The sequence below is a fragment of the Drosophila obscura genome, unplaced genomic scaffold, assembly GCF_018151105.1.
Source record: "Drosophila obscura isolate BZ-5 IFL unplaced genomic scaffold, ASM1815110v1 contig_4, whole genome shotgun sequence".
NCBI lineage: Eukaryota > Metazoa > Arthropoda > Insecta > Diptera > Drosophilidae > Drosophila > Drosophila obscura.
This window is the reverse complement of record NW_024542828.1, coordinates 173,502-194,752: the sequence shown is the minus strand read 5'-3', so window position 1 is coordinate 194,752 and position 21,251 is coordinate 173,502. Positions and strand designations below refer to the sequence as shown.

Sequence of the window (21,251 nt, the reverse complement as noted above, 5' to 3'; positions counted from 1 at the left end):
TTAAAATTGAAAGATCTACTATATGTAAATACATACATACATATGTATTCAATAGATCGGCAATGCATTCCTACATACATATGTATGTATGTTACAAACTTCAACTAAATTTAAATATACCCTCTTCAATGGCATACTGAGAGCGGGACAATAAAAAACTTGACTATTAAAAAGCAAAGAAGACGAAAAAAAAACAAGCGGAAAAGTGCGAATTGCAGACCAGAAGAAGTGTTAAAAACTAACAACAACTGCAACAGCAACAGCAAACGGCTGACGCAACATTGGCCGTAAATATGGGTCACAGACTGCATGAAAATGAATGAAAATTGTTTTTGCCAGTATACAGCTTTACCGAAAAAGTGTATATCAAATAAATTATTTAAGCCGAAATTCAGAAAGAAATAATTGAAAAATAAAACCGTAGACAGAGTGGGATCCGAAAATAAAGACAAAAGAGGTGGCAACCAAAAAATTGCGGTGCCAAGCAAGAATCAACAATAAAACCATAATGATGATAAAACAGATGGGCGATCTATCCAAAATTAATTAAATTAACTCGCACAATAACAGGAATACAAAGAATCTACATACATATGTATAAGACATTTAATTTGGTTTGGACAATTTTTTTCCCTATTCTTGATCTACTATTTTTCCGATCATAAAGATTTTCAGTAGCTAATTACATACATAAACAACACTACTCGACACGAGTTTTCCTCAAGGAACAAAACCAACTTTTTCTTAAAGATTTAGGGCTTATTTGGGGTTTGATATTTTTTTTCTATGGCAGTACTTTTTTTTAAGAATTTTCACGTAACTCTAGTATCTTACATCTGGTTGTTAAGAACTTTTTTTGTTCATTTTTATTTTTTTTTTCATTTTTTAGGTTTGGTTAACGAATTTTAGCTCCAAAAATTCTCCGTAGATTTTAATGAGCCTTAAACGACGCCCAATTAATGCACTTATACACACAAACATAAAAAATACAGCATATCATTTTTAAAGTTTTTAAAGTAAAAAAAAATTCGTAAAAAATACCGCACTAAAGTCATCATTTTTGCATTTCAATGCTTTATATTTTTCCCAGACTGTAAGCTAAAATCACAGTGTTTGGGATTGACTTTAGCTGCTTTAATTATATTTTTAAAATAGCAAAGTTCTTTACAACCAGACGTAAGATACTAGAGTAATGTGAAAAAAGGAAGCGCTACCTCTGAAAAAAGCTTTAAAAAAATAATAGTTTTCAAAAATTCTTCAAAAAAAAGTTCTGCCATAGAAAAAAAACCATAATTCTTAAAAAAAATGTAAAGTCCCATATCTATCAGAAAAAGTCGGTTTGGATCCTTGAGGAAAAAAAAGGTTGGATTTTGTCGAGTAGTGTAACAGACAAGACTTTGATACCAGCTTTACTTTTTACTCATTTATTCTTATACTCCTTGTGATTCTCATACCTACATATAGCTTATTCCATAGGTTATTAACAGATATTAAACCAGCATGTATTCAAAAAAGATTCTTCTACTTATAAAAACCCCGTTCCAACAGGTAACAGTTTAGGCTAACATTAACATGTGCTATACAAATTTCCCATAAGCGAATGGGCACATTCGTTTCGAATTACACGAGACAACAAAGACTCGTAATTAGTACGATGCGAATGGAACCACAGTATTAGTGTCCAGGATAAAAAACATCAATTGTACAAAACATGGTATTTCTAGCATAAAAAACTCAAAGCGGAAAAGTGACAGAAACATAAACAAAATACCGCGTTTTCCAACACAAAATTGTTGTTTTCTGGCAAATGAATTAATGAAAAATCAGCGGAAGAAATCAAGGCATTAGGGATTTGAAAATGTTTAGTATACAATTATTGCGTTTCAATAGAAAAACATATTCTCCCCCACCCCACGCCCATTCAGTCACTTGGCTCCCCCCCCTGAGAAAATCTACACAAAAGAAAAAATCGTTCATTAACTTGTCCTTGACTGTGAAAGAGACAGAAACACAAACACGCACAAACACGCACACACACACCACACACACACACCAGCTGAACCCAAAGGGAGCGCAAGACCCAGAGAGAAATGAAGAGAGAGAGAGAGAGACTAGGCAGAAACCGGCCTCTTTGTAAAAAAAGAAAAAAAACAAAAAGAAACATGCGTAAGAGGAAGACAGACAAGACAACACTGAGAAGAACAAAGCGAAAATGTCTACAAAGCAGAAACCCAGAGAGAGAAAAAAGAAGAAACAGAAAAAGTAGGCAGAAAACAAAAGAGAAAAGAAAAACTTAGAATGCCAATAGCAAAGCAGAGACCGAGAGAAAGAGAGCGAGCAATACTGCTGGGCTGGTGGGTGGGTGCGTGGGAGCAGAGCGGGGGGAGGGGGAGTGTCCATTTTTTGCCCATAGGCTCGAGAGCAAAGAGAACGAAAAAGAACAAAGCATAAGTAGCAAAAACCTGTCAGGAATTGAACAAATCATATACAAGGTATATTTTGTACAAGGTGTAGAATTCATGGATGGCCGTCTCATTGTCAAAATGGGCCACCCCGCCAGTTATTCACCCCAAATGAATATACTTTCAACAAATCTGTTAATTAGCTTGGTTCTCTTTTTCTAATTTAAAATTTATTTAAATTTTCTTCAGCCTGCCAAATTGTGGTTGCCGAGTGGGTTCTGCCGAGAGACCACGAATGCAAAAGTGGTGTAAATTATGTGCGTTGATTGATTGAAAGTGGTACTTCAGGTTAGGTCTGGAATCTGCTGGTGATTTGAGCCACATTTAATGGCATCCACACACACACATGCCATGATCTATGAGAACTACAGAACTTGGGTCGAAATTAGGGGCTGTCTCTTTGGCTAATTCCGTTTCCACATAACATTCCATTGTGACACGTTCCACTGACTACTGATATGTCACTACTTAAGTTTTTTTTTTTTGGATCAAAATAACAGGTACATATATGGAAATGGTAGCGAATTGACTTTGACTTATGACCACCGCGTCTCAGTTTAGAGATTGAAAGGGCTCAAGTGAAAGCATTATATATAAATAGGGATATTATATGTAGATCACTTAAATTATATTCATTTAAGTGAAATCCCTCAACACGTGTCATATTTGGTTAGGAGAAGGAACTTTTTCTGTGTCGAAGATTTATCCAGTACAAAAGTTTACGCTTAAAGGTACCATGTACCATAAGAAAGCAAAGGAAATATTTAAATCTAAGTTTTCAAGTGGAATACTAATTTTTGCCATGTAATCAGAACTTTATACTATTTCTCTTAGATATACATACGTGCATAAATGGCCAATCAGATTAATAACTGATTCTAATTAATAATCTCCGTTTACACGCATAAACAATTTTAGCCTTAATAAATACTCTTATGCGTTTTAAGGTTTAATTTGAAGGTTGAAACCATATTTTGGTAAACCTTCAAACCTTTCATTAAAGCAGTAATTAAACAAGTTCATTATGATAAGTGAACAAAGCAAATATGGATGATAATGAACCAGTTATTCTACAAAAGTAACGCCAAAAGTAAAATGGAATCATCTAATAATACTATACCTATAATAAACAGCAGACATTTTAATGCTAAACCGGTTTTTCACTCAGTCAATAATTACTTCTTAATTTTGATATTTTCGTTATAAAAGCAGTCGTGTTTCATTCACAAAACCGAATCGAATGCAATTTTTGCTGTGTTTGAGTACTCAAAAGCTATATTTCTTATATGTATGATACATTTTGTTTCTATTTATTTTTATTGCATTGCATTCCGAGAATGCGGAACGCATCGGATAGTTCCGCGAACCTAAGGGTAGACCACTGCTCGAACAGATATCCCTCTCAGTTATTCGGAGACTGCAGGACTCCACACAACACCCTATCGAGGTAATGCCCCACCAGTCGGGAAAGCCCATTCCATTACTATTGGAGTATTGACTGATCTCTTCAGTGTTTCAGTGGCAATCACAGCCACATTGAGGCAATCCTCCAGACCGGCATTTTCCTGCAACTGGCAAAACTGCACAGCCAGAATAGAGGCCGCATGGCAGGCTACCACAAGTTTCCCTTCTTTGTGGACGCTTTTCGTTCGCTTTGTTTTGAGTGCCGCAAACTTCATGTGTCCTGGCCTGAGGTCGCCGGTCGCCCTCTTACTTGATAATTTGATAATTATAAGTACAGCATTTTACTTTGAGCACGGAATTTAGTTGACTCTGAATTTTAGTTTACGAGAAACACACAGACAACACACAGCAGAGGCACACACAAAGCAAAATAGAAATTAACTTTTCGGCACAGACTACTTTGACTTTGAAAATTGAAAGAAGCAAAGACAGAGACACAGACAATAATGTGTGAAAAGTCTTGAGTCACAAGCAGACATCAAGATTATATTGTTTAACATAATAATAATCAAGGGGAAACTGAATTGCCGGGGCGCACTGAGGAGTAGAACGGCATAGCATAACCCGGATAGGATAGGTAACATTTTTTGTTGCGGCTGTCGGTTCTCGAGTTCTCTTTAAGTTTAAACTTTTGCTGGCACCTCTCCTTCCGTGTTGTTGTCAAGTGCAAAGACCTTTCGCGTGTCATACGAAAAGGCAAACGAAAATAAACTAATAAAAATAAAGCAAAAGCACACAGACTCGAAGCACACAGGCACATACAAAGGCAAAGGCAAATGCTATATGCTTTATGCTGTAACGAAAGAAAGCCAGAGAGAGAGGGAAAGAAAGACTGGGAGTACAAGGCATACATATGTATGTATGTCCATTTAATGTACATGTACATCTATAAATATAAGTATTTATGTAAATGCAAAAGTGGGAATAAAAGTAACGTCTGCTGAGATCATTACAGAAAATGTTCTAATCGGAAATGTGTTCTTTGTTGTGTGTGGAAAATGCAATCTGTTAACGTTATTATTCACTGATTTTAAGAATTTAATTTAAATTTACAATTTTCCTGGTTTTCCTCTCGAAGAAGATTTAAGCATTCCCATCGAGTTTGGTTCGAATTGGATTAATATGATTTCGAAGGGAAAACCATTAAAGATTTTGAACAACAAAAAATTTTTACTTTTACAAATTAAATATTAAACTAGATAAATCTAGTTCGAGTTTCAATTGAGGCATGTTACAGCAAATAAATGAGATTTTAAACAGACAGATGAGGAAAATGTGCCAAGAGATCTTAATTAATTGTAATTAAACTAACCGTTTTTGATTGAATTTTATACATTTTAAAGTATGTAACTCAGAAATGGCAAACCATTGGAAATGAAAACTTTAATCTGAATTTAAATTTTCATATCTGGAGGAGTCTTCACTGTAGTGCCTACTGTATTGTCTGGGAAATATTTTTGGCTCTTGGCAACTATCGATTTTAGTTTATTTCAGTTTGGTTTTTATTATGTTTGCAAACACACACAAAAAATGCAGACAAGCTGGGAGAAATGCGTTTATTGCTCTTTTCATTCGCCGAGTTCGACGTCGAGAGCATATTTATTTAGCCTTCCCCACCCACGTCCTATCGCACAAACAGGTGTGTGACTGCGGTACATTCTCAATAGTTCTTGAAGATAAAGGCTTTTATTGGAATGTTTCCTGATGCAAATGTTCCAATAATGGATGTATCGTAGAAAGAAACGGTTAAATATTTTACGCGTCACGTGTTGAGTGGGGAAGGCAATTTAAATTTAGGATCAATCCAACAACAACAAAAAGCCGATTATTACTGAAACTTGAGTTGATCATCAATGTGCCATATCATGCACATGACATGTACGTCGTTTTGCCAACTATCTTTTGCAGCATTTGCAGCTCGAGTTTCATGTGGATGAAGCGATGGAAATAATTCCCTAAATGCACAAATATAACTAAATATTTGTATTCAATTAATATACATACATTATATTTTGTGTATCCCTGTATCACATTGCCAACAGCTAAGCTAATTTAAGCTTATATAGTAATAATTTGATTATTTTAAAAAGCACTGAGACAGAGACGTTGCTAAACAGTTTCAAGGGTGAAAACAATCCCCAGCTCCGCATCCTGGCAAGTCTATGATATTTCTTTGTTAAATGCAATCTATCCCATGTTATTTATACCCAATTAATCATTGCATTTACTTGTCTATCCAAAACTAAAAAAAAAACGAGAAGGAGTGAGTCGTTCTGGGACACGACTCCATACCGACCAGTATATAACATACACTTTGAGCTTATGATTTTTAAATTTAAAATACATTACATTTTTGCCAATAACACACAAAAAAGTATAACACTAAAAGATTGTAAGTTCACAATCACACCCCGCAGGGGCTCGCGCACTGAACGCGGCGAGGGGGGGGGAGCGCTGAAGGAGGAGGGGGGGGGGCAACGAAATACTCACGGCTATAATTATGACCGACTGATTCAGATGCAGCTGGAGATAGGGCCCGACACTGCGTAGTTACGTACTTTAAAAGGCCGCCACATTCGCCTTTGTGGAGGCGGAAGGGGGGGGGGTGAACACGACAGTGGGTCACATGAGCTGGAACCAATTGGTGCCCAGCCATAGCCGAGAAGGGCCATGAGACAGACAGACAGACAGACGGACAGCGGAAGACAGACATGGAGCCGGCATAGCGAGAACGGGGGGAAACGTCCCCGCGTACACACACCACTACCACAAACTAACTTCAAAAAATAAACTTTTTAGTGGGTTAAAAAAAGAAGAAATCCCACTTGTCATCTCTGTTTACTGAGGAAAATATGTGTCATTCCATAAATTTAATGGGAAAACTAGTGCCGAGGCAAACTGGATAGTTACGCAATAAACAAGGGAGAACAGATAGTCAAGTGAAGACACTGCAACGAGCGAATCTCGACACCTTGGCCAAAACGGATTGACTTATTGTGCCCAGAGGATGCCGGACAATTGCCGGACGAAGGCGCCGGAAATGTTGCCTGGAACTTGGCCAACAGCAAAACTGAAGAGGGAGGGAGAGAGGGGCTTGAATGGAAGGAAATCCAACACAGGATGGTGGGTGATGGATGAAGGGAGCCGATAAGGACGGAACGACGACAATTTTCAGACAGACAACGGACGGACGGAAGACATGACAGTTTAACTTATGGGGCAGCGGCAGATGCATCGTTGCATTTGGGGCGTGTCCAAATCCAATAAACGGAATACGAAGCAACAAATAACAAACTTGCAGAATGATGAAGGTTTCAGGGGTTTATTCTTGTCGGGCGAGGGGAAGGGGAACGGGAATGCAAGTCACGTGACTTTGGTTAGGCATTCAAAACTTCAACCGTACCAACGTACCGCACCGTTTAACCTGCTGCTGCAACTCCTCCTTCTCCTTCTTGCCTCAAACTGCGTGAAAACGTCGCCCACAGTTCGTCGCTAACTTTGTTGAACGTTTGAAAGTTCTTCGGGAAGGTGGCTTGAAACTTGTTGAAATTATTTCCAAAATGATTATGAAGCTAACCAAGAAAATGGGGAATGAGTTTACAAATTAGCTCAAACACGCACACACACGAGCTCCGTTTTATTAGAGTTCATATTGGGGAAGTGTTCTTTGAATTACGAATAGGAAAGAGACGACCCCCCACCATCGCCCAAAGGCACCACATAATGATTTCAATGGTATTTTAAACGAATCCAAATTCAAATACAAATTGGATTCCCATTTATGATAGAATGTTATATCAAGAGCCATACCCCTTATCGGGTCGATGACTGTCATCGTTTGACTCGCGACCACGCCCCTAGCTAAAAGCCCATTCGGATTCGGGGCCTGGTCTGGTCTGGGATGGTATAGTACGGTATTTCCTGGGAGCCTCCTAATCAGTCAACGAGTTCAGTCATTCAGTCAGACGCAATGCAATCAAGCGTGAAATAGATCAAGAGGAGGAACAGATGGACGGAGGGACGGGTAACACAGGCAGATGATGGAGGTACATGGGTACATGGGTAGGGGAACTGTTCGTTCGGTCAAAGGCAAAAGCAAATCGCATATATAATTGAAACCGGAAAATATTTATTTTCATGTAAATTCCCTCGAAAAAAGAAACAGGCACATTGAGGGAACGGAACGATGCAAGAAAGGGAGGGCAGGCAGGAGAGTGCATGGGAGGTCAGGCAGACAGCATGAAATTCTAGTATATCTAGAGGTAGCGTAGTTCTAGTTCCATTCCCTTCCGCGCCTTCCGATTCTACACAGAACACAACACAACGCAGCCCACCCTCTGATTCTGCGCTCACTTTACAGTTGAGTTTGGCCCCCAGCTTGCTTTATTTTTGTGTGGGGTTAAACTACGTGAAATGCATAAAAACAATTGTCAGTCAGTGTGGACATCCAAAACGAAACAACAACAAAAGAAAGTCATGGTTATCGTTATTCCGACTGCATGATACCCAGTGATAATGAGAATAACGATTGTCATGGCAACCCTGACGATTGTATTTCCCCAATTTGCATTGAAGGGTTACAAAACTGCAGTATGGCATTTGTTCTGTCAGTCGATGCTGATTCATTGTTCCAATAGAAGAGAATATGGAACACAGCCCAATAAACTCTTGTACACTTCGCATGCGGGGTAGACAGAAGCCAAACAGAATGAATGAATGAATGAAATGAAAGAAAAAGCGAAAATCAACTGCAGTCAGCAGAAGCAGCGACAGCGACTGAAACCGCAAAAACGGTTTTATCTATGGGGCTCAGGCAGCGGCCCTGCTCAACCAGCGACAGAACCAGAACCAAAAACCAAAGCCAAAGCTCTGCCCACTGATGGGGTTGGGATTTAGATCGGCAGTACTGCTGTTTTTTTGTGTAGAGCCATTATCTAATAGCAGGGATATAGAATGAATGAGTCTTGTTCTCACTTCTCTGTTTGTGGGGGGCACAGCAGTGAAACTATCTTGAAAAACTTTAACCCTTGTTTACCCTTTTCGGTACAATGACAATACCAATTTATTTTTTACACGAGCTTTATCTGGCATACAATTTTGTATATAGTATTTAAGTAGTGTTTATACACTAATGAGCGATAAGGCCCAATAAATGGATAATAGCATGATCGAAATGAGCAATTAAATGGAATTGTTAAAATACAGTATTCATTCAAATTATCAATGGAAGTAATTGTATTGAATATAACATATTTATGGTAATATCCACACTTTAAAAGCGGCTTGAAGTTTATCCATTTTCACATGCATTTCAGAAAGAGTCAGAGAAAGGGATCAACTTGCAACGCTATTGCCCCTCAATTAGTCTGAACTTATTAGAATTTAGATTAAAAGTACTTTGTTTATCCTGTAAATGAATCGGTGTTTCCGTTACTGCATTTCAGTTACTTAAACAGCTGTTTTATTTAGTTAACACGCTGAAAATTACAGCAAAAGTCTAGTTATTCTTGTGTATAATCAGGTGCGGATTATTTGTGAATATTTATATCAAGTTCTTTGTGATTCTGTAATTTGAGACAACCAGATTAAAAAATATGTGAATTATGTTGTTTTAATTGCAAGTGTGTTTATTAGAGCAGTCCAAACGATTATCATTACGATAAATCGTAAGGCGGTATCACACCCCCTGATGAACCTCAAGAACTTGTGAACTTTTACTTGAACAAAAAGCCGCTTAGCAGTTAGAAATAAAGTGAATAATTAACCAATAATTAACTGTCTATGTGTATGTATGTTCATATAAATATACGGAAAGCCTGACCCGAACAAATGTGGAGATGTCGCTGTTCCCACGAACCGTTCAATCAATCAATAGTTCCACGCTCGCAAAAAGAGAGCATAGATATAGAAAGAAAATATGTATGTATTTAGAGAGCCCCGAAGGTGCAGCGTCTGCTTTTTCTGTCATTTACCATTTCCTGTGTTAGTGCAACATCCTCGGCGGAGCGGGCATCCAACATGAAGTCGTGCAGTAATTTCATCATTGGACAGGCAGGCCTTCGGAAGCGAGAGCGTAGTAGAGAGGATCACAAAGAACACACGGCACACACCGAACCCAGCAGCAGTGGGAAAAGAGAGCGGCGGAAGAGAGCAAAACACGTTACACTGGCTTTTTTTGTGTGTTGCCGCCTGGTGCTTCTTCTTTTTATGAATCGCCTGGATTACACACATACACACACACACGCAGAGATATATACTATATTGGTAAGATTGTACCTTTTTTTTTGGACTTATGATTTATTCACAATTTTGTCATTGATTTTTGAGACTTTTGAATCAGCTGCTATTTTCACAGGAACAAACTTTTTACATATGTACAACACATTCAGATACACTTTCACATATATACACCTACACACACCCAAAAGGAACAAAGCCTTAAATCATGATGGTATTGGTTCGGTTTGCTTTTCACTTGTCCGCTGTGGCGTTGTTCTGCAACCCTCGTGCGCAGGGGGAAGAGGCAGAGATAGGTGGCAGAAGAAACAAAAAGAAAACGTGCTTAACGATCGACAACACACGAAAATTGTCTCTCGTTTCATCTACGAGTATATTCCATGCAGACGAGTGAACTGGTGCGGCCAAAGCTTCGCGGCGGAATAATGCTCGCAAAAAAGTATCTCACGCATCGCGAGAGAAAGAGAGAGAGAGAGAGCACGTATCACAGTGCGAGAGTACAGCAGCTGTTGTTGCCCAGCGAGCAGCAGGCGACAATAACATAATCAGCAACAATTTATGCAGTCGTGCCGAGAGAAACGCTAATGAGGGACACTGTAGAAGGGCAATGAAGGCAAGGCATCCAACTCGCTCTCAGTCTACACTCTCTCTCCTATTACCCATTATCTCACTCTCTTCTCGCAAAGCACACGTGCAACTAGACGTAAGCTTTGCACACTGTCCGGCTGGTCTCTCTTTATGTGTGAGAGTGTGTTGGTTAAGCCGCATTTGGCATAGTTTTTTTTTACGTAATGTGAGAGCAAAGCCGCGGAAGAGAACTGCGCTGCGAGCCGAGCTTGCTTGTTGTTGTGTGGGCATGTGGGCAGTCTCTCGCTGCCAACTTTGTTGGCGTTTGTGAGAGCGTTTGTGTGTGATAAGTGGCTTTTGGAGGTAAACGAGAGAGACAGAGAGAGACCGAGCTGTGTGATCATGATTTTGCAAGCCCAAGCTCAAGCCAGCTGTTTGATTACAACAAAGAAAAGCAAAGAAAAGGGGAAGAAGCAAAGTCGAAAGCTGTATGCCCTTTTGCACATTAATAGCGTTAAAAACGTCTTAATTTTTAGAAGAGGAGAAGAACATGGCAAATAAAAACAGAAACTGAGTTCAAAACCTAATAAAAATTTACCTTAAATATACACAAATATTTATTTAAGATTTTAAAAATTCGTTCTGTAATATATTAACTTTCGCTTTATTAGTTGTGTTTTTCTCCGTTCATCATAGTCGACTGACTTTTCCCCGCCGAAATGTCAATATTGGACATGTACCGGTATCAGTAAATAGTACCTATACATTTATATATTTATATATCTATTCGGCTTTTACATTCGACAACCTGACAGCAGCTACCCACCAGACGATCTTACATATATTGAATCTATTGTATTTAAGATTATCTGTAATCAAATTTTTGTTTAAATTTCTTTGCATCTAAGCCACAGTACTAGTTTAATTATAATTAATTATAATTAATTATAATTATAGACCACTATGGTCAAAACACATAATTACACATATAGTAAGGAATTCCGCGAATTTCTTAATATTTTCAATTTAATTTAAATTACAATGGACTCCTCTTTATTTTGATTTTGCACTCTTGAAGTTTGGCGGAATACGACCATTAGAATCAATACCGAAGAACATGGAACATGACAAACTCTATGCAAAACCACATGAGCTCTGTTCTTTCTCTCCTGCTATGCGATAGTGGCTGGCAATTAAATTCGTTTAGAGAAAAGTGTCGGACTCTGACAAACTGAGAGTAATACTACGAAATTAATTTGTCAAACAATTTGCCGCTGTTGTTCAAATTTGTATTTAATTAATGCAAATTAGTGGGGCTGGTTACAGTGGCAGACAAAAGTCAGCCCTCACACGAGCACCATTTCTCCCTCCCTCTCCCATCACATGAGTCCTGCTTAGACTTTTTCCAGCCGCTGTGTTTAGGTAGCTCACAGAGAGAATGAGAGAGAGCATTTAAGTGACTCAGCGCAGCAGCTGTCCAACGGCAAGAGTAATTTTTGCAAGGTGAGGCATTGAAATAGTGCTCTCCTCCGATAGTCGCCTATTTTGTTTCAGCAGCTGCAACACAATAAAGCAAGATAGCTGCACACAAAAAACTTTATGCGGGCTAGCGGGAACCTTGTAAAAATACACCTTGGCCACCCGGTTAAGATAGTACAGAAGAACGTGCCAAGAGACAGTTAAAATACACACACATTTATACACATGTAGAAGCCAGAAGAGAGCACGAGTAAGAGAATGAGAACTAAACCAGGTCTAGCCGGCAATGCAAATCAATCAGTGGCTCTGCCTCTGCCACTGCCACTGCCTTAAGCGCTTTGGTTGGCCACACGCAACAATAAGAAAACATCACATTTTCCGTCATTATCATCAAAAGCGTCTTTTGGATGCTGGAAAATTGCAAGCATTTCCAGCTATTGGGAGGCATTAGAAGGGAGGGAGAAAGAGCAGAAGCAGGAGAAGCAGAGCAAGTGTGAGTAAGGAAGAGTAGAGCGCGGCGTTTGTTCAATTAAAACGTAATCGTAAAAGCAGAGAAAAAAAGAGAAAGAGTAAAAGAAGAAGTTGGCGAAAGAAACAAAGAATAGCAAAAGCGCACTATAATACAACTTCAAGAAATATGGACATTCCCCGTATTCATGGGTAATTTAAGATTATTGTTTCAGATAATTACCCTACGACGGTACTTCTGTTACTGCCTTATAAAGTTTATGGGGTTAAACAAGATTTTCTGCCTATGTATTAATTCGAACAGAAATTCAAACAACAATATTTGCATTTTGAATTTAAAAAAAAAATTTCAAGCAATACAAAACGGAGATGAAAACGCTCCAAAAAGCTTCTTAACTGAGATGTTCCAATTAGTAAACCGACAACGACGACGCCGCTGTCGACCCATTATCCAAGCAGAAAGAAAACGCTGGCAAAACAGAATAGTCCCCCGACTGAGAGAGGGATAGCAAAAGCTTTGCTCAAAATCAGACACACACATAAATCATTACAGCATTCGAAAAAAGTAACAAAGGAAAGGAAGGAGAAGGAATGGGTAGTGGATAGTGGATACGAATGAGTCGCACGGAACATGAAGGAACGAATCGCAAGTAATAAGAACGCCGCAACGACGCCGACGAAGTAGAAGAAGAACAGAAGCGCAGAAATGCGAATGCACCACAAGCAGGGGAGCAACAACAAAGTAAAACTGAAACAATAAGCAAACAAAAAAAGAGGAAGGGGACCGAGACTCCACTCGACTTGTCTCTTTTGCACATCTTCCCCTCGCTCAGCCCTAATACACCACTGTTAAGCGCAAATCAATGACCTACGACATCAACAAGAGAGCGCAGCGCGTCAGACACACGCAGAGAGCGGAAAGATAGTTGTGGAAACGGGATGGATAGAAAGAGATGGCAAAGCAGCACACCACACTGTAGGATGAAGTTTTGGGTCGGTTCGGAAAAATGCTTCTGCTTCCCCCCACCCCTTCGCCAAACAAGTGCAACAGCTACAGTAAGCACTCGCAAGAAAAGGAAATGCAAGAACCCAAATGGTAAAATTTCTTCGAGTAATAATTCGGTTGTAAATCACGACCCTGGGTTATTTTTCGATTTATTTTTTGTGTTCGCGTTTTCAGTGACAACTACAGGATGAAAAAGACTTCCTTGTAAGAACCAATGTGTATACCGTCAGTAAAAGTAAATTCGTGCGTGAATAAAATACTATCAAACATTTGCATTTATTTCAGTTTCTTCTGACAAGTTTCCACTGTGCGTATAGTTTAACACCTTCTACACTAACGTCTCACTTCAGTGCTTACTGTAGCAAAGGAAAAAATTAAGCTCGACAAAAGTGGAGTAACAGTGCGAAGCGTCAAAAGGAGGAGGAGAATACTAAGAACAGCAAGAGCTGAAAAATACACCAGCAACAATAACTTTGTCGAAGCTCTCTTTTGGCGTGTTTTTTTAGGAGTACAAACCAAGGAAGACAAGGAGGGAGGAAGAGATTGAAAGCTTTTTTGCTGTCGTCCTGCTTGGAATTCTACCCTGCTGCCTTCTGCCTTTTCAGTCTCGCATAAATGCAATAAATATTTTACTTTAGTGAGGGGAGAGAGAGAGATTGCACAAAAGGAAGTTGTATCAAAAAATATACATATATACATACATACATACATATGTACATACTCTCCGTATAAAAAGAGGTTGCCAAAGAAGCACAAATGTATGCTTAGGGTGAACTTTGAATGCTCTTTTTTGTTTTGAATAATACAAATACCCGTGCTAATGGATTTAACATTAATCCGCCCAACAGAGGTTCGATTCCCTACTTATGCTACTGGTCTTCAGGGAAGGGTATTGCGAGTGCTGCTCTACTTGAAGCCCTTTTGCTCGACAATTTTCTTGATAAAAACATAATCGATTGTGCGCTAACCAACACTGGAACACATGCACAAGTTCCATGCCCGTGTCTACATATGCCTACATACATATGTGTGCAGGTGTTTGTGTGTGCGAAGGAAGTGAAAAGGAAATTGCAGTGCAATGTGAATCACCTGGACCAGCAAGATGTAGTGAGTGAGAGAGTGAGTGAGGGAGACGAAGGTAGCGCTTGCAGAATGAAGAACCAAACGAGCGAAATTCTTTAATTAAAATTGTTTTTCCTATAAACAATTGTGACATAACGAGGAGCAGAAAGCAGAGGAGCAGAAACTGCTCATTAAGTCCCAGTGCAGAGAGTGAGTATTAAATTATTTTATTTATAAACTGCAAAGCGAATTGATTGCGAATGCCGGTCGGTCGGTCGGTCGTTCGCTCTCTGCCGTATCTGCTGGCTGGCTGGGGTCTAGTCTGTTGGTTTCTAGGTAAAATACCAATAGTCTGTTTGGTTTGGTTCGGCGACTTGGCCAGAGAGTTCTCAAGCTATTAAGTTGGCCAACCAACCGCCCAACGACATGTGAGGAGTGCTCCAAGTGTTGTCTGGTGTCTGGTCTGTGTGGCATGTGCAATGTTCTGACTTTATAAGGCTGAAATATTGCAACCGGAATGGAATCTCCCTCCTTCCCTCTCTCTCTCTCTCTCTTTCCATTAGCAGCAGCACAGCAGAGACACCACGCAAAGTTAAGAAAATTCATCAAAAGAAACAACACAGACAACAAATGACAGGCAGAACAGCTAAACAAACCCCCATGGAACAAGTAGAAAAACTAACCAAGAAAATTCACGGGAAAGAACAGCTGTACACAAGTGGAGAAATTATCAAATCACCAATGAAGTTTTCAACTCTACTCGTATTGTATTCACATTCGCAGATTATGTTGGTACAGGTACAAATCACTCGTCGCGAGTATTCCCTGTTCGGGTTATTCAAAACGAATGTGTCCGTTTACTTAAGGCGAAATTTCTATCGCTAAAAACTTCATTCAATGACATTTGATGTGTTGAACATTTGTACTACAACTACTTACATTAATACATACATTCAATATTCAATTGATTTTTGTCCAATAAAAGGAAATTCAAGAGCCAGACCGAGAAGAATATAATAAGTGATTTCTCAGTTTGTTGTGATGTCAGTGATATCCAGGTCATGTTTAATGATATTTTGTTTCAACAATATTCCCCCTACTTCCTACATCTGGAGCAACCATCCACCGGCTGAGGGGCTGTTCAAACACATTATCTTTAGAAATGGACCAATTTCCAATGACTCATCCAAAACAATTCACCTCATCATCATCCCCATCTGGCGCCATTAGTCGACTGAACCCACGTTGAATAGTTTCCAATTAAATTAACAAACTGGCAGACCGAATGAAAAAGTCCTCCACTCAAACTACTTGGACTACTACTACTGGACACAAAAAAAAAACCCACAAGTGGAACTTTTAGATGTTAAAATCTAAAGTTTTAGCCTAAATAAAAAGAAAAACGACGAAACTTTAACAATTCTATTTCGTTTCATGATATTTTCTTGTTAGGTTAATCAATAACCTCGTTGTTTTCGTTGTATCCCTGCGCTTTTATGGTTTTCCTTGGAAAAGTTTGTTCATTTTCATTGCTCAACTTTTATTTGAACCCCCCTTAAAGGTTCCATATTTCTTTGGGCCTCCAGTTATCCATTTATTAAATGATTTAGAGCGGTAGTTTGAGCGGTTTGAGTGAAGTTATAGATTGTTTAATCATTCCTCAACATTAAAAGCTGTCAAAGTGTACGCGAAGTGTGCATACACGTCGTTTCAGAGCTGGAAGCATTGCGATCTTAGTCGCACAGAAACTTTGGAGAAATATTAATTTAATGATTTTTGGTAACAATTCCAATAATTCTTCGGTTAGGCACCCCCAACACAAAAATATTTATAGTATATTATCATAAAAAATACTCCTAGCTATCAATCCTCAACCTCCTACACACCAACCATAGCTGTATTATCGATGGGAATGGGTCTTTTGTGTATGGACAAATATTATTGATTAAAATAAACGGGGAACGCCACAATCGTAGTTATCAATCCGCCACATGGGACGGGACACGGGATAACACAAAAAAAAAACTCCAATCTGGGACCAATCACATGTTGATCAACCTCTGTGGATTGGGTTTAAGGTTACTCACCGCTGCATTTCGGTTGGCGGCGGCCACCACAGAGTTGTTCATGTACTGGTTCTGAGGCGGCATCATGGCAGCGCCCATTGGAACCGTGGGCTGTCCGCCCATGTAGACGTAGTCCGGAGGTCCGCCGGGCGGTCCGAGTGGTGGCTTGGGCATGCCTCCGTTCATGCCGGGATGCATGGCACCGGCATGGTGATCGTACATGCTGCCCGACTGGGCGTAGGGGGGTATGTGCCCCAAGGCAGCGGCATGACTAAGAAGATTCGAGTTGTACTGCCCGGGATGACCGCCGGGTTGCTGTTGCTGTTGATGCTGCTGCTGCTGGCCGGGATGCTGCTGGTTGCTGAGACCGACTCCCAGGCCATTACCGTTGCCCAGGCCGTTTCCTCCGCCCATGAGATGATGCGGTGGTCCCTGATTCTGTTGCTGCTGCTGCTGGGGATGCGGCGGCTGTTGCTGCTGGTGCTGGGCCGCTACGGCAGCGGCTGCCTGGGACATCATGTGGTTGTGCTTGGCCACGGCTGCAGCCTGTTGCATGGCCGCCATGTTCGCGGCTGCAGCTGCCATTGACGGATGGTGGAGTCCGCCGTTCGAGCCGGAGCCACCACCTCCTCCGCCTCCGCCGCTGCCACCACCCATGCTTCCGAGCCCGCTGCCCATGCCAATGGTTCCGATGGCTCCTGGTCCACCGTTGCTGCCGTTCCCAGGCTGCAGCTGTCCGCCTGGAGCTGCGTTGGCTGGATTCATGGGGGGATTGTACTTCCATTTATCCGGGTTCTGCAAATACCACATACGAAATTTTTCATAAAAACCAGGTTCTAATATTTTGTCAATGCCAACCCACTCCACCCTCTCCCCTTCCTTTTCTGTTTCTGCTGTCTCATTGCCAAAAAAAACAAGCGCCATAAGCTGTTTATGCAACCATTTCTGGCAGGCAGCGACCTTTCGGAACTTACACAAGCCCCCACCCGCTTGGCCAGCCCCTTGGGGGTGCAACATTCCAGACAGATATCAAGAGCCTGCTGCCGCTGCCTGACGCAAGAAGCACAGAAGCTCCGCCACAGCGGAAGCTGCGACTGTTTTTGTCAGCCAAAAACGAAGGCTAAGAAAGCGATGCAAAAGCAGTTCCACACGCAACAATATTCACAAGAGAAAATGGTTACGAAAACCCAAGACCTATCCGACCGGATCTATTCATATACGAATGTAGATGCGGTTTAAAGGAATCGAATGGATCGCTCCTCCTGCCTTGTCCCCCAAATGTAGCCATTTTTATTATTTTTACAGAACCAGAAAAACGGAAGAACTGAAGAATCTTAACAGAATGCCATTAACCATATGCAAGTATATATAAAATATACTATTTCCCCTCTTACTTACATCAATGCCGTGACCATCATCGCCGCATGCCCAACGCGTTTGCTGTTGCTTCTGGGCAAAGTGGGCCGCGTACTCGGCGGCAGCTGCCTCGTGCAAGGTCGAGCCTACGCCACCAGCTCCCACTCCGACTCCTCCGCCACCTGGCGAAGGACGCTGCTGGAAGACGTAGCCGACGGCAGCGGCTGCTGCGGCGCCAGCTGCATCGGCGGCATCCTGTGACACACCGCCACCGCCCCGGGACGACCCTATAATGGCGTCCGATCCAACGCCGACGCCGCCGCGTCCGTTACGATCATCGTTACCACCCAAAAACTTCATGTGTTGTTGTTGCTGCTGTTGGTGTGGCTGCTGCTGCTGTTGCTGTTGTTGTTGTTGAAGGTGTTGAAAGTAGGGTGGTGCTGGACCGTAATGTTGTTGCTGCTGCTGTTGTTGTTGGTAGAGCTGTTGCTGCTGTTGATGATGCTGCTGCTGCTGTTGTTGATGATGCTGCTGCTGCTGCTGCTGCTGGTGGTGGTGCTGCTGCTGCTGCTGTGGATGGTGTTGCGGCGAGGGCGTCGATATGGAAATGGTGGGCGCGGTTAAGAGCTCAATTTTGACGGCTTTTCAAAGCTGTCGCAGCTGACGAGGGGCGCGTATTGCTAACTGTGAGGAACGAAGAAGACTGCGAGAAATACAACGAGAGGACGACCACCGTCGACGACGACGAGGGACGATCGAGAGGGCGCGGATTTAACGTGGTCTCGTTACGTAACGTTACGTTTTTACGTTCCTTAACAATCTCGCGCTTACAGTGCTTCTTAAACTTTCGATCGTTTCAAAATCTGCACAGTGGTTATTTACTGTATTATTTATACACAAATTATTTCTTTCATTGATTTTGTTGTTGTTGGGAAACCACACACACTTTTTAGCTTAAAACATTAAACATTAATTTACAGCATTTGCTTGAGATTTCTTCGCTTTTATTTATTTATTTTCTCATATCATATTAAAAAAAATATTGGATTTGTTGTCGGGGAGTTATTATTAGTTGTCTTCTTGTTTTTTTTACAGAAATTTACACTATTTAACACAAACTTTAAGAATAATATTTTACACAGTTGCACAGTTGTTGTTTGGGACTTAACAAAAATGAATTTTATCATGTAATTACGTATGGAAAATTGGTTAAAATTGGTTGAATTTTTACAGATTTATTATTTGAGAAGTGTGGAATTTTCTTCTTTTTGAATGAACTTGTTTGTTATTTATAATTAGGATGAATTTTAATTTACACGACGTTTAATGATGAAAATATACACAAACTGAAATGAGAAAGATGGGGGAAAAACGTATATTAATTTTTTTATCCAAAAGTCAAGATGTCAGGATAGTGTCCTTCCTGTATAAACAATGCCTGTAAGGGGGAAAAGGGATAAATAGGAAATCCAAGACACAGGCACCAGTGTGCCTCAGACTGGCACAGATCATTACTAGTACCAGTTTATTGCTACCCTACACTCCTGTGGCATAAGGAAGTGCAGTGAGCAACAAAACAAAACACGACCAATTCTCAATAAAAGAAAATTCTTTTAAAACTGAAAGATGAGTAAAACAAAAGCGAGCACTGATTTCCTCATTATAAAAACAATAACAAAACTGTAAGGGAGAAGAGGCGGACCAGAGGAGGTAGGGTAGGAAGGCAGTCAGCGAACAAGAAGCAGCAGAGCCAAGAACAAGAACAACGCAAAGCTGAATCATGCGCGAAAAATACAGAAAAGAAAAAGAGCACAGGGAAGAATGCTAAGCTCGACCTTGTGGATACCCCGCTACACAAAGATTTATTAGTGGGATATAATGAAATTAAATATACAGTTTTATTTGACATCATTTAACTGGAATGAATGGAAGGAGTTTTTCGACTCTGGTCTGTACAATAGTATGAGACATGGGATTTTCTTTCAAACGATACTCTTACACATACATTATACAGGGTATCAAATGCGAAAAGACAACGCGAAGCGAGCGGCAGCGACAGCAAATAAGAAGGGGGCGGAGAGTGAGGGAGGTTGAAAATGGAAAACATATAGAATTAACATACACACATAAACAGAGGAACAACAAGAAGGAGACGCAACTACGGCGACGACGACAGCCGGCAGACGAGGAACGCCGACGAATGGCGGCAGGCAAACGAAGAAGGCAGGGCGCCGCAACTTTTGAGGTTACGTTTCGAAAAAGTATGCGAAACGAAACGTTGTCGTCTGTGGGTCGGCTTGTTTATGAGGAGCATCTCCTGCCCATGCCACCCACCCCCTACCAACCCATAGCATAACCAGAGAGAGCAGAGAAAGCAAGTGCAGCAGCAGTAGCATGCGAAAAACGCAGAAGTTGCCTCCCTCCGAGAGAGCGAGCTAATAGGGCCCTGGAAACACACACACAGACGCACAGGAACAGTCCACGCACACATTGAATATAAAAACAAACATAAAGATAAACCGTAAAAGAGACATGTGAAAAACAAAGGCACGAGAACGAAACAGGAGCAGAGTGAGTGCGCAAAGGAGGGGGCGTGGCTGGCTCGGGAGGCTCTGATACAGCTGATGAATATTTAACCATTGGATAAAAAAAATAGATTATTTATTTAATCTTTCATTTCATTTTTACTTGGACGTTTGACGGCGACCTAGGTGTTCTTATTGGTAAAAATTCGTGTACACAAATGCAAGCGTCCAGAGAGGGAGAGAGGACATTGAGAGAGAGGGAGAGAGAGAGAGCGCACAGTGCAAAAGTAAGAACAAAGAAGAAGAAGAAGCCAAATGGCCGCCGCCGCCACTGACAAGGAAGAAAATGATGGAACCAAGGCACAAGGCGAATAATGGGGCGACACATCCAAGAAAACAGACAAATACACACGCACTGGCACACGAACGCACAATCGGAAAATATTTCACTAAAATATTAAATATTCATTCAATTCCACTTTATGTGTGTTTGCAGTCGGAAATTGTGACCGCGCAGTCGGCAGCGCCAGCGACCCGGCCAAAAAATTTAATTGATTTT

At 40.8% G+C, this 21,251-nt stretch overlaps 1 protein-coding gene across 2 annotated transcripts in view; it reads right to left on the bottom strand.

Moving 5' to 3' along the window:
- LOC111068905 (maternal protein pumilio) overlaps positions 1–19,506 on the bottom strand; it is a 205,400-nt gene extending 185,894 nt beyond the window's left edge. Inside the window, exons 1-2 of one of the 2 annotated variants that reach the window (XM_022358689.2) lie at positions 18,210–19,506; positions 16,833–17,606 (exon numbers count right to left, since the gene is read on the bottom strand). In XM_022358689.2, coding sequence (XP_022214381.2) covers positions 16,833–17,606; positions 18,210–18,527 — 1,092 coding nt within the window. In that variant the 5' untranslated portion in view covers positions 18,528–19,506. Of the gene's footprint in view, positions 1–9,898; positions 10,183–16,832; positions 17,607–18,209 lie in introns of those variants that run through there. The other variant, XM_022358690.2, reaches the window with a different exon arrangement.
- Positions 19,507–21,251: the final 1,745 nt, after the last annotated feature.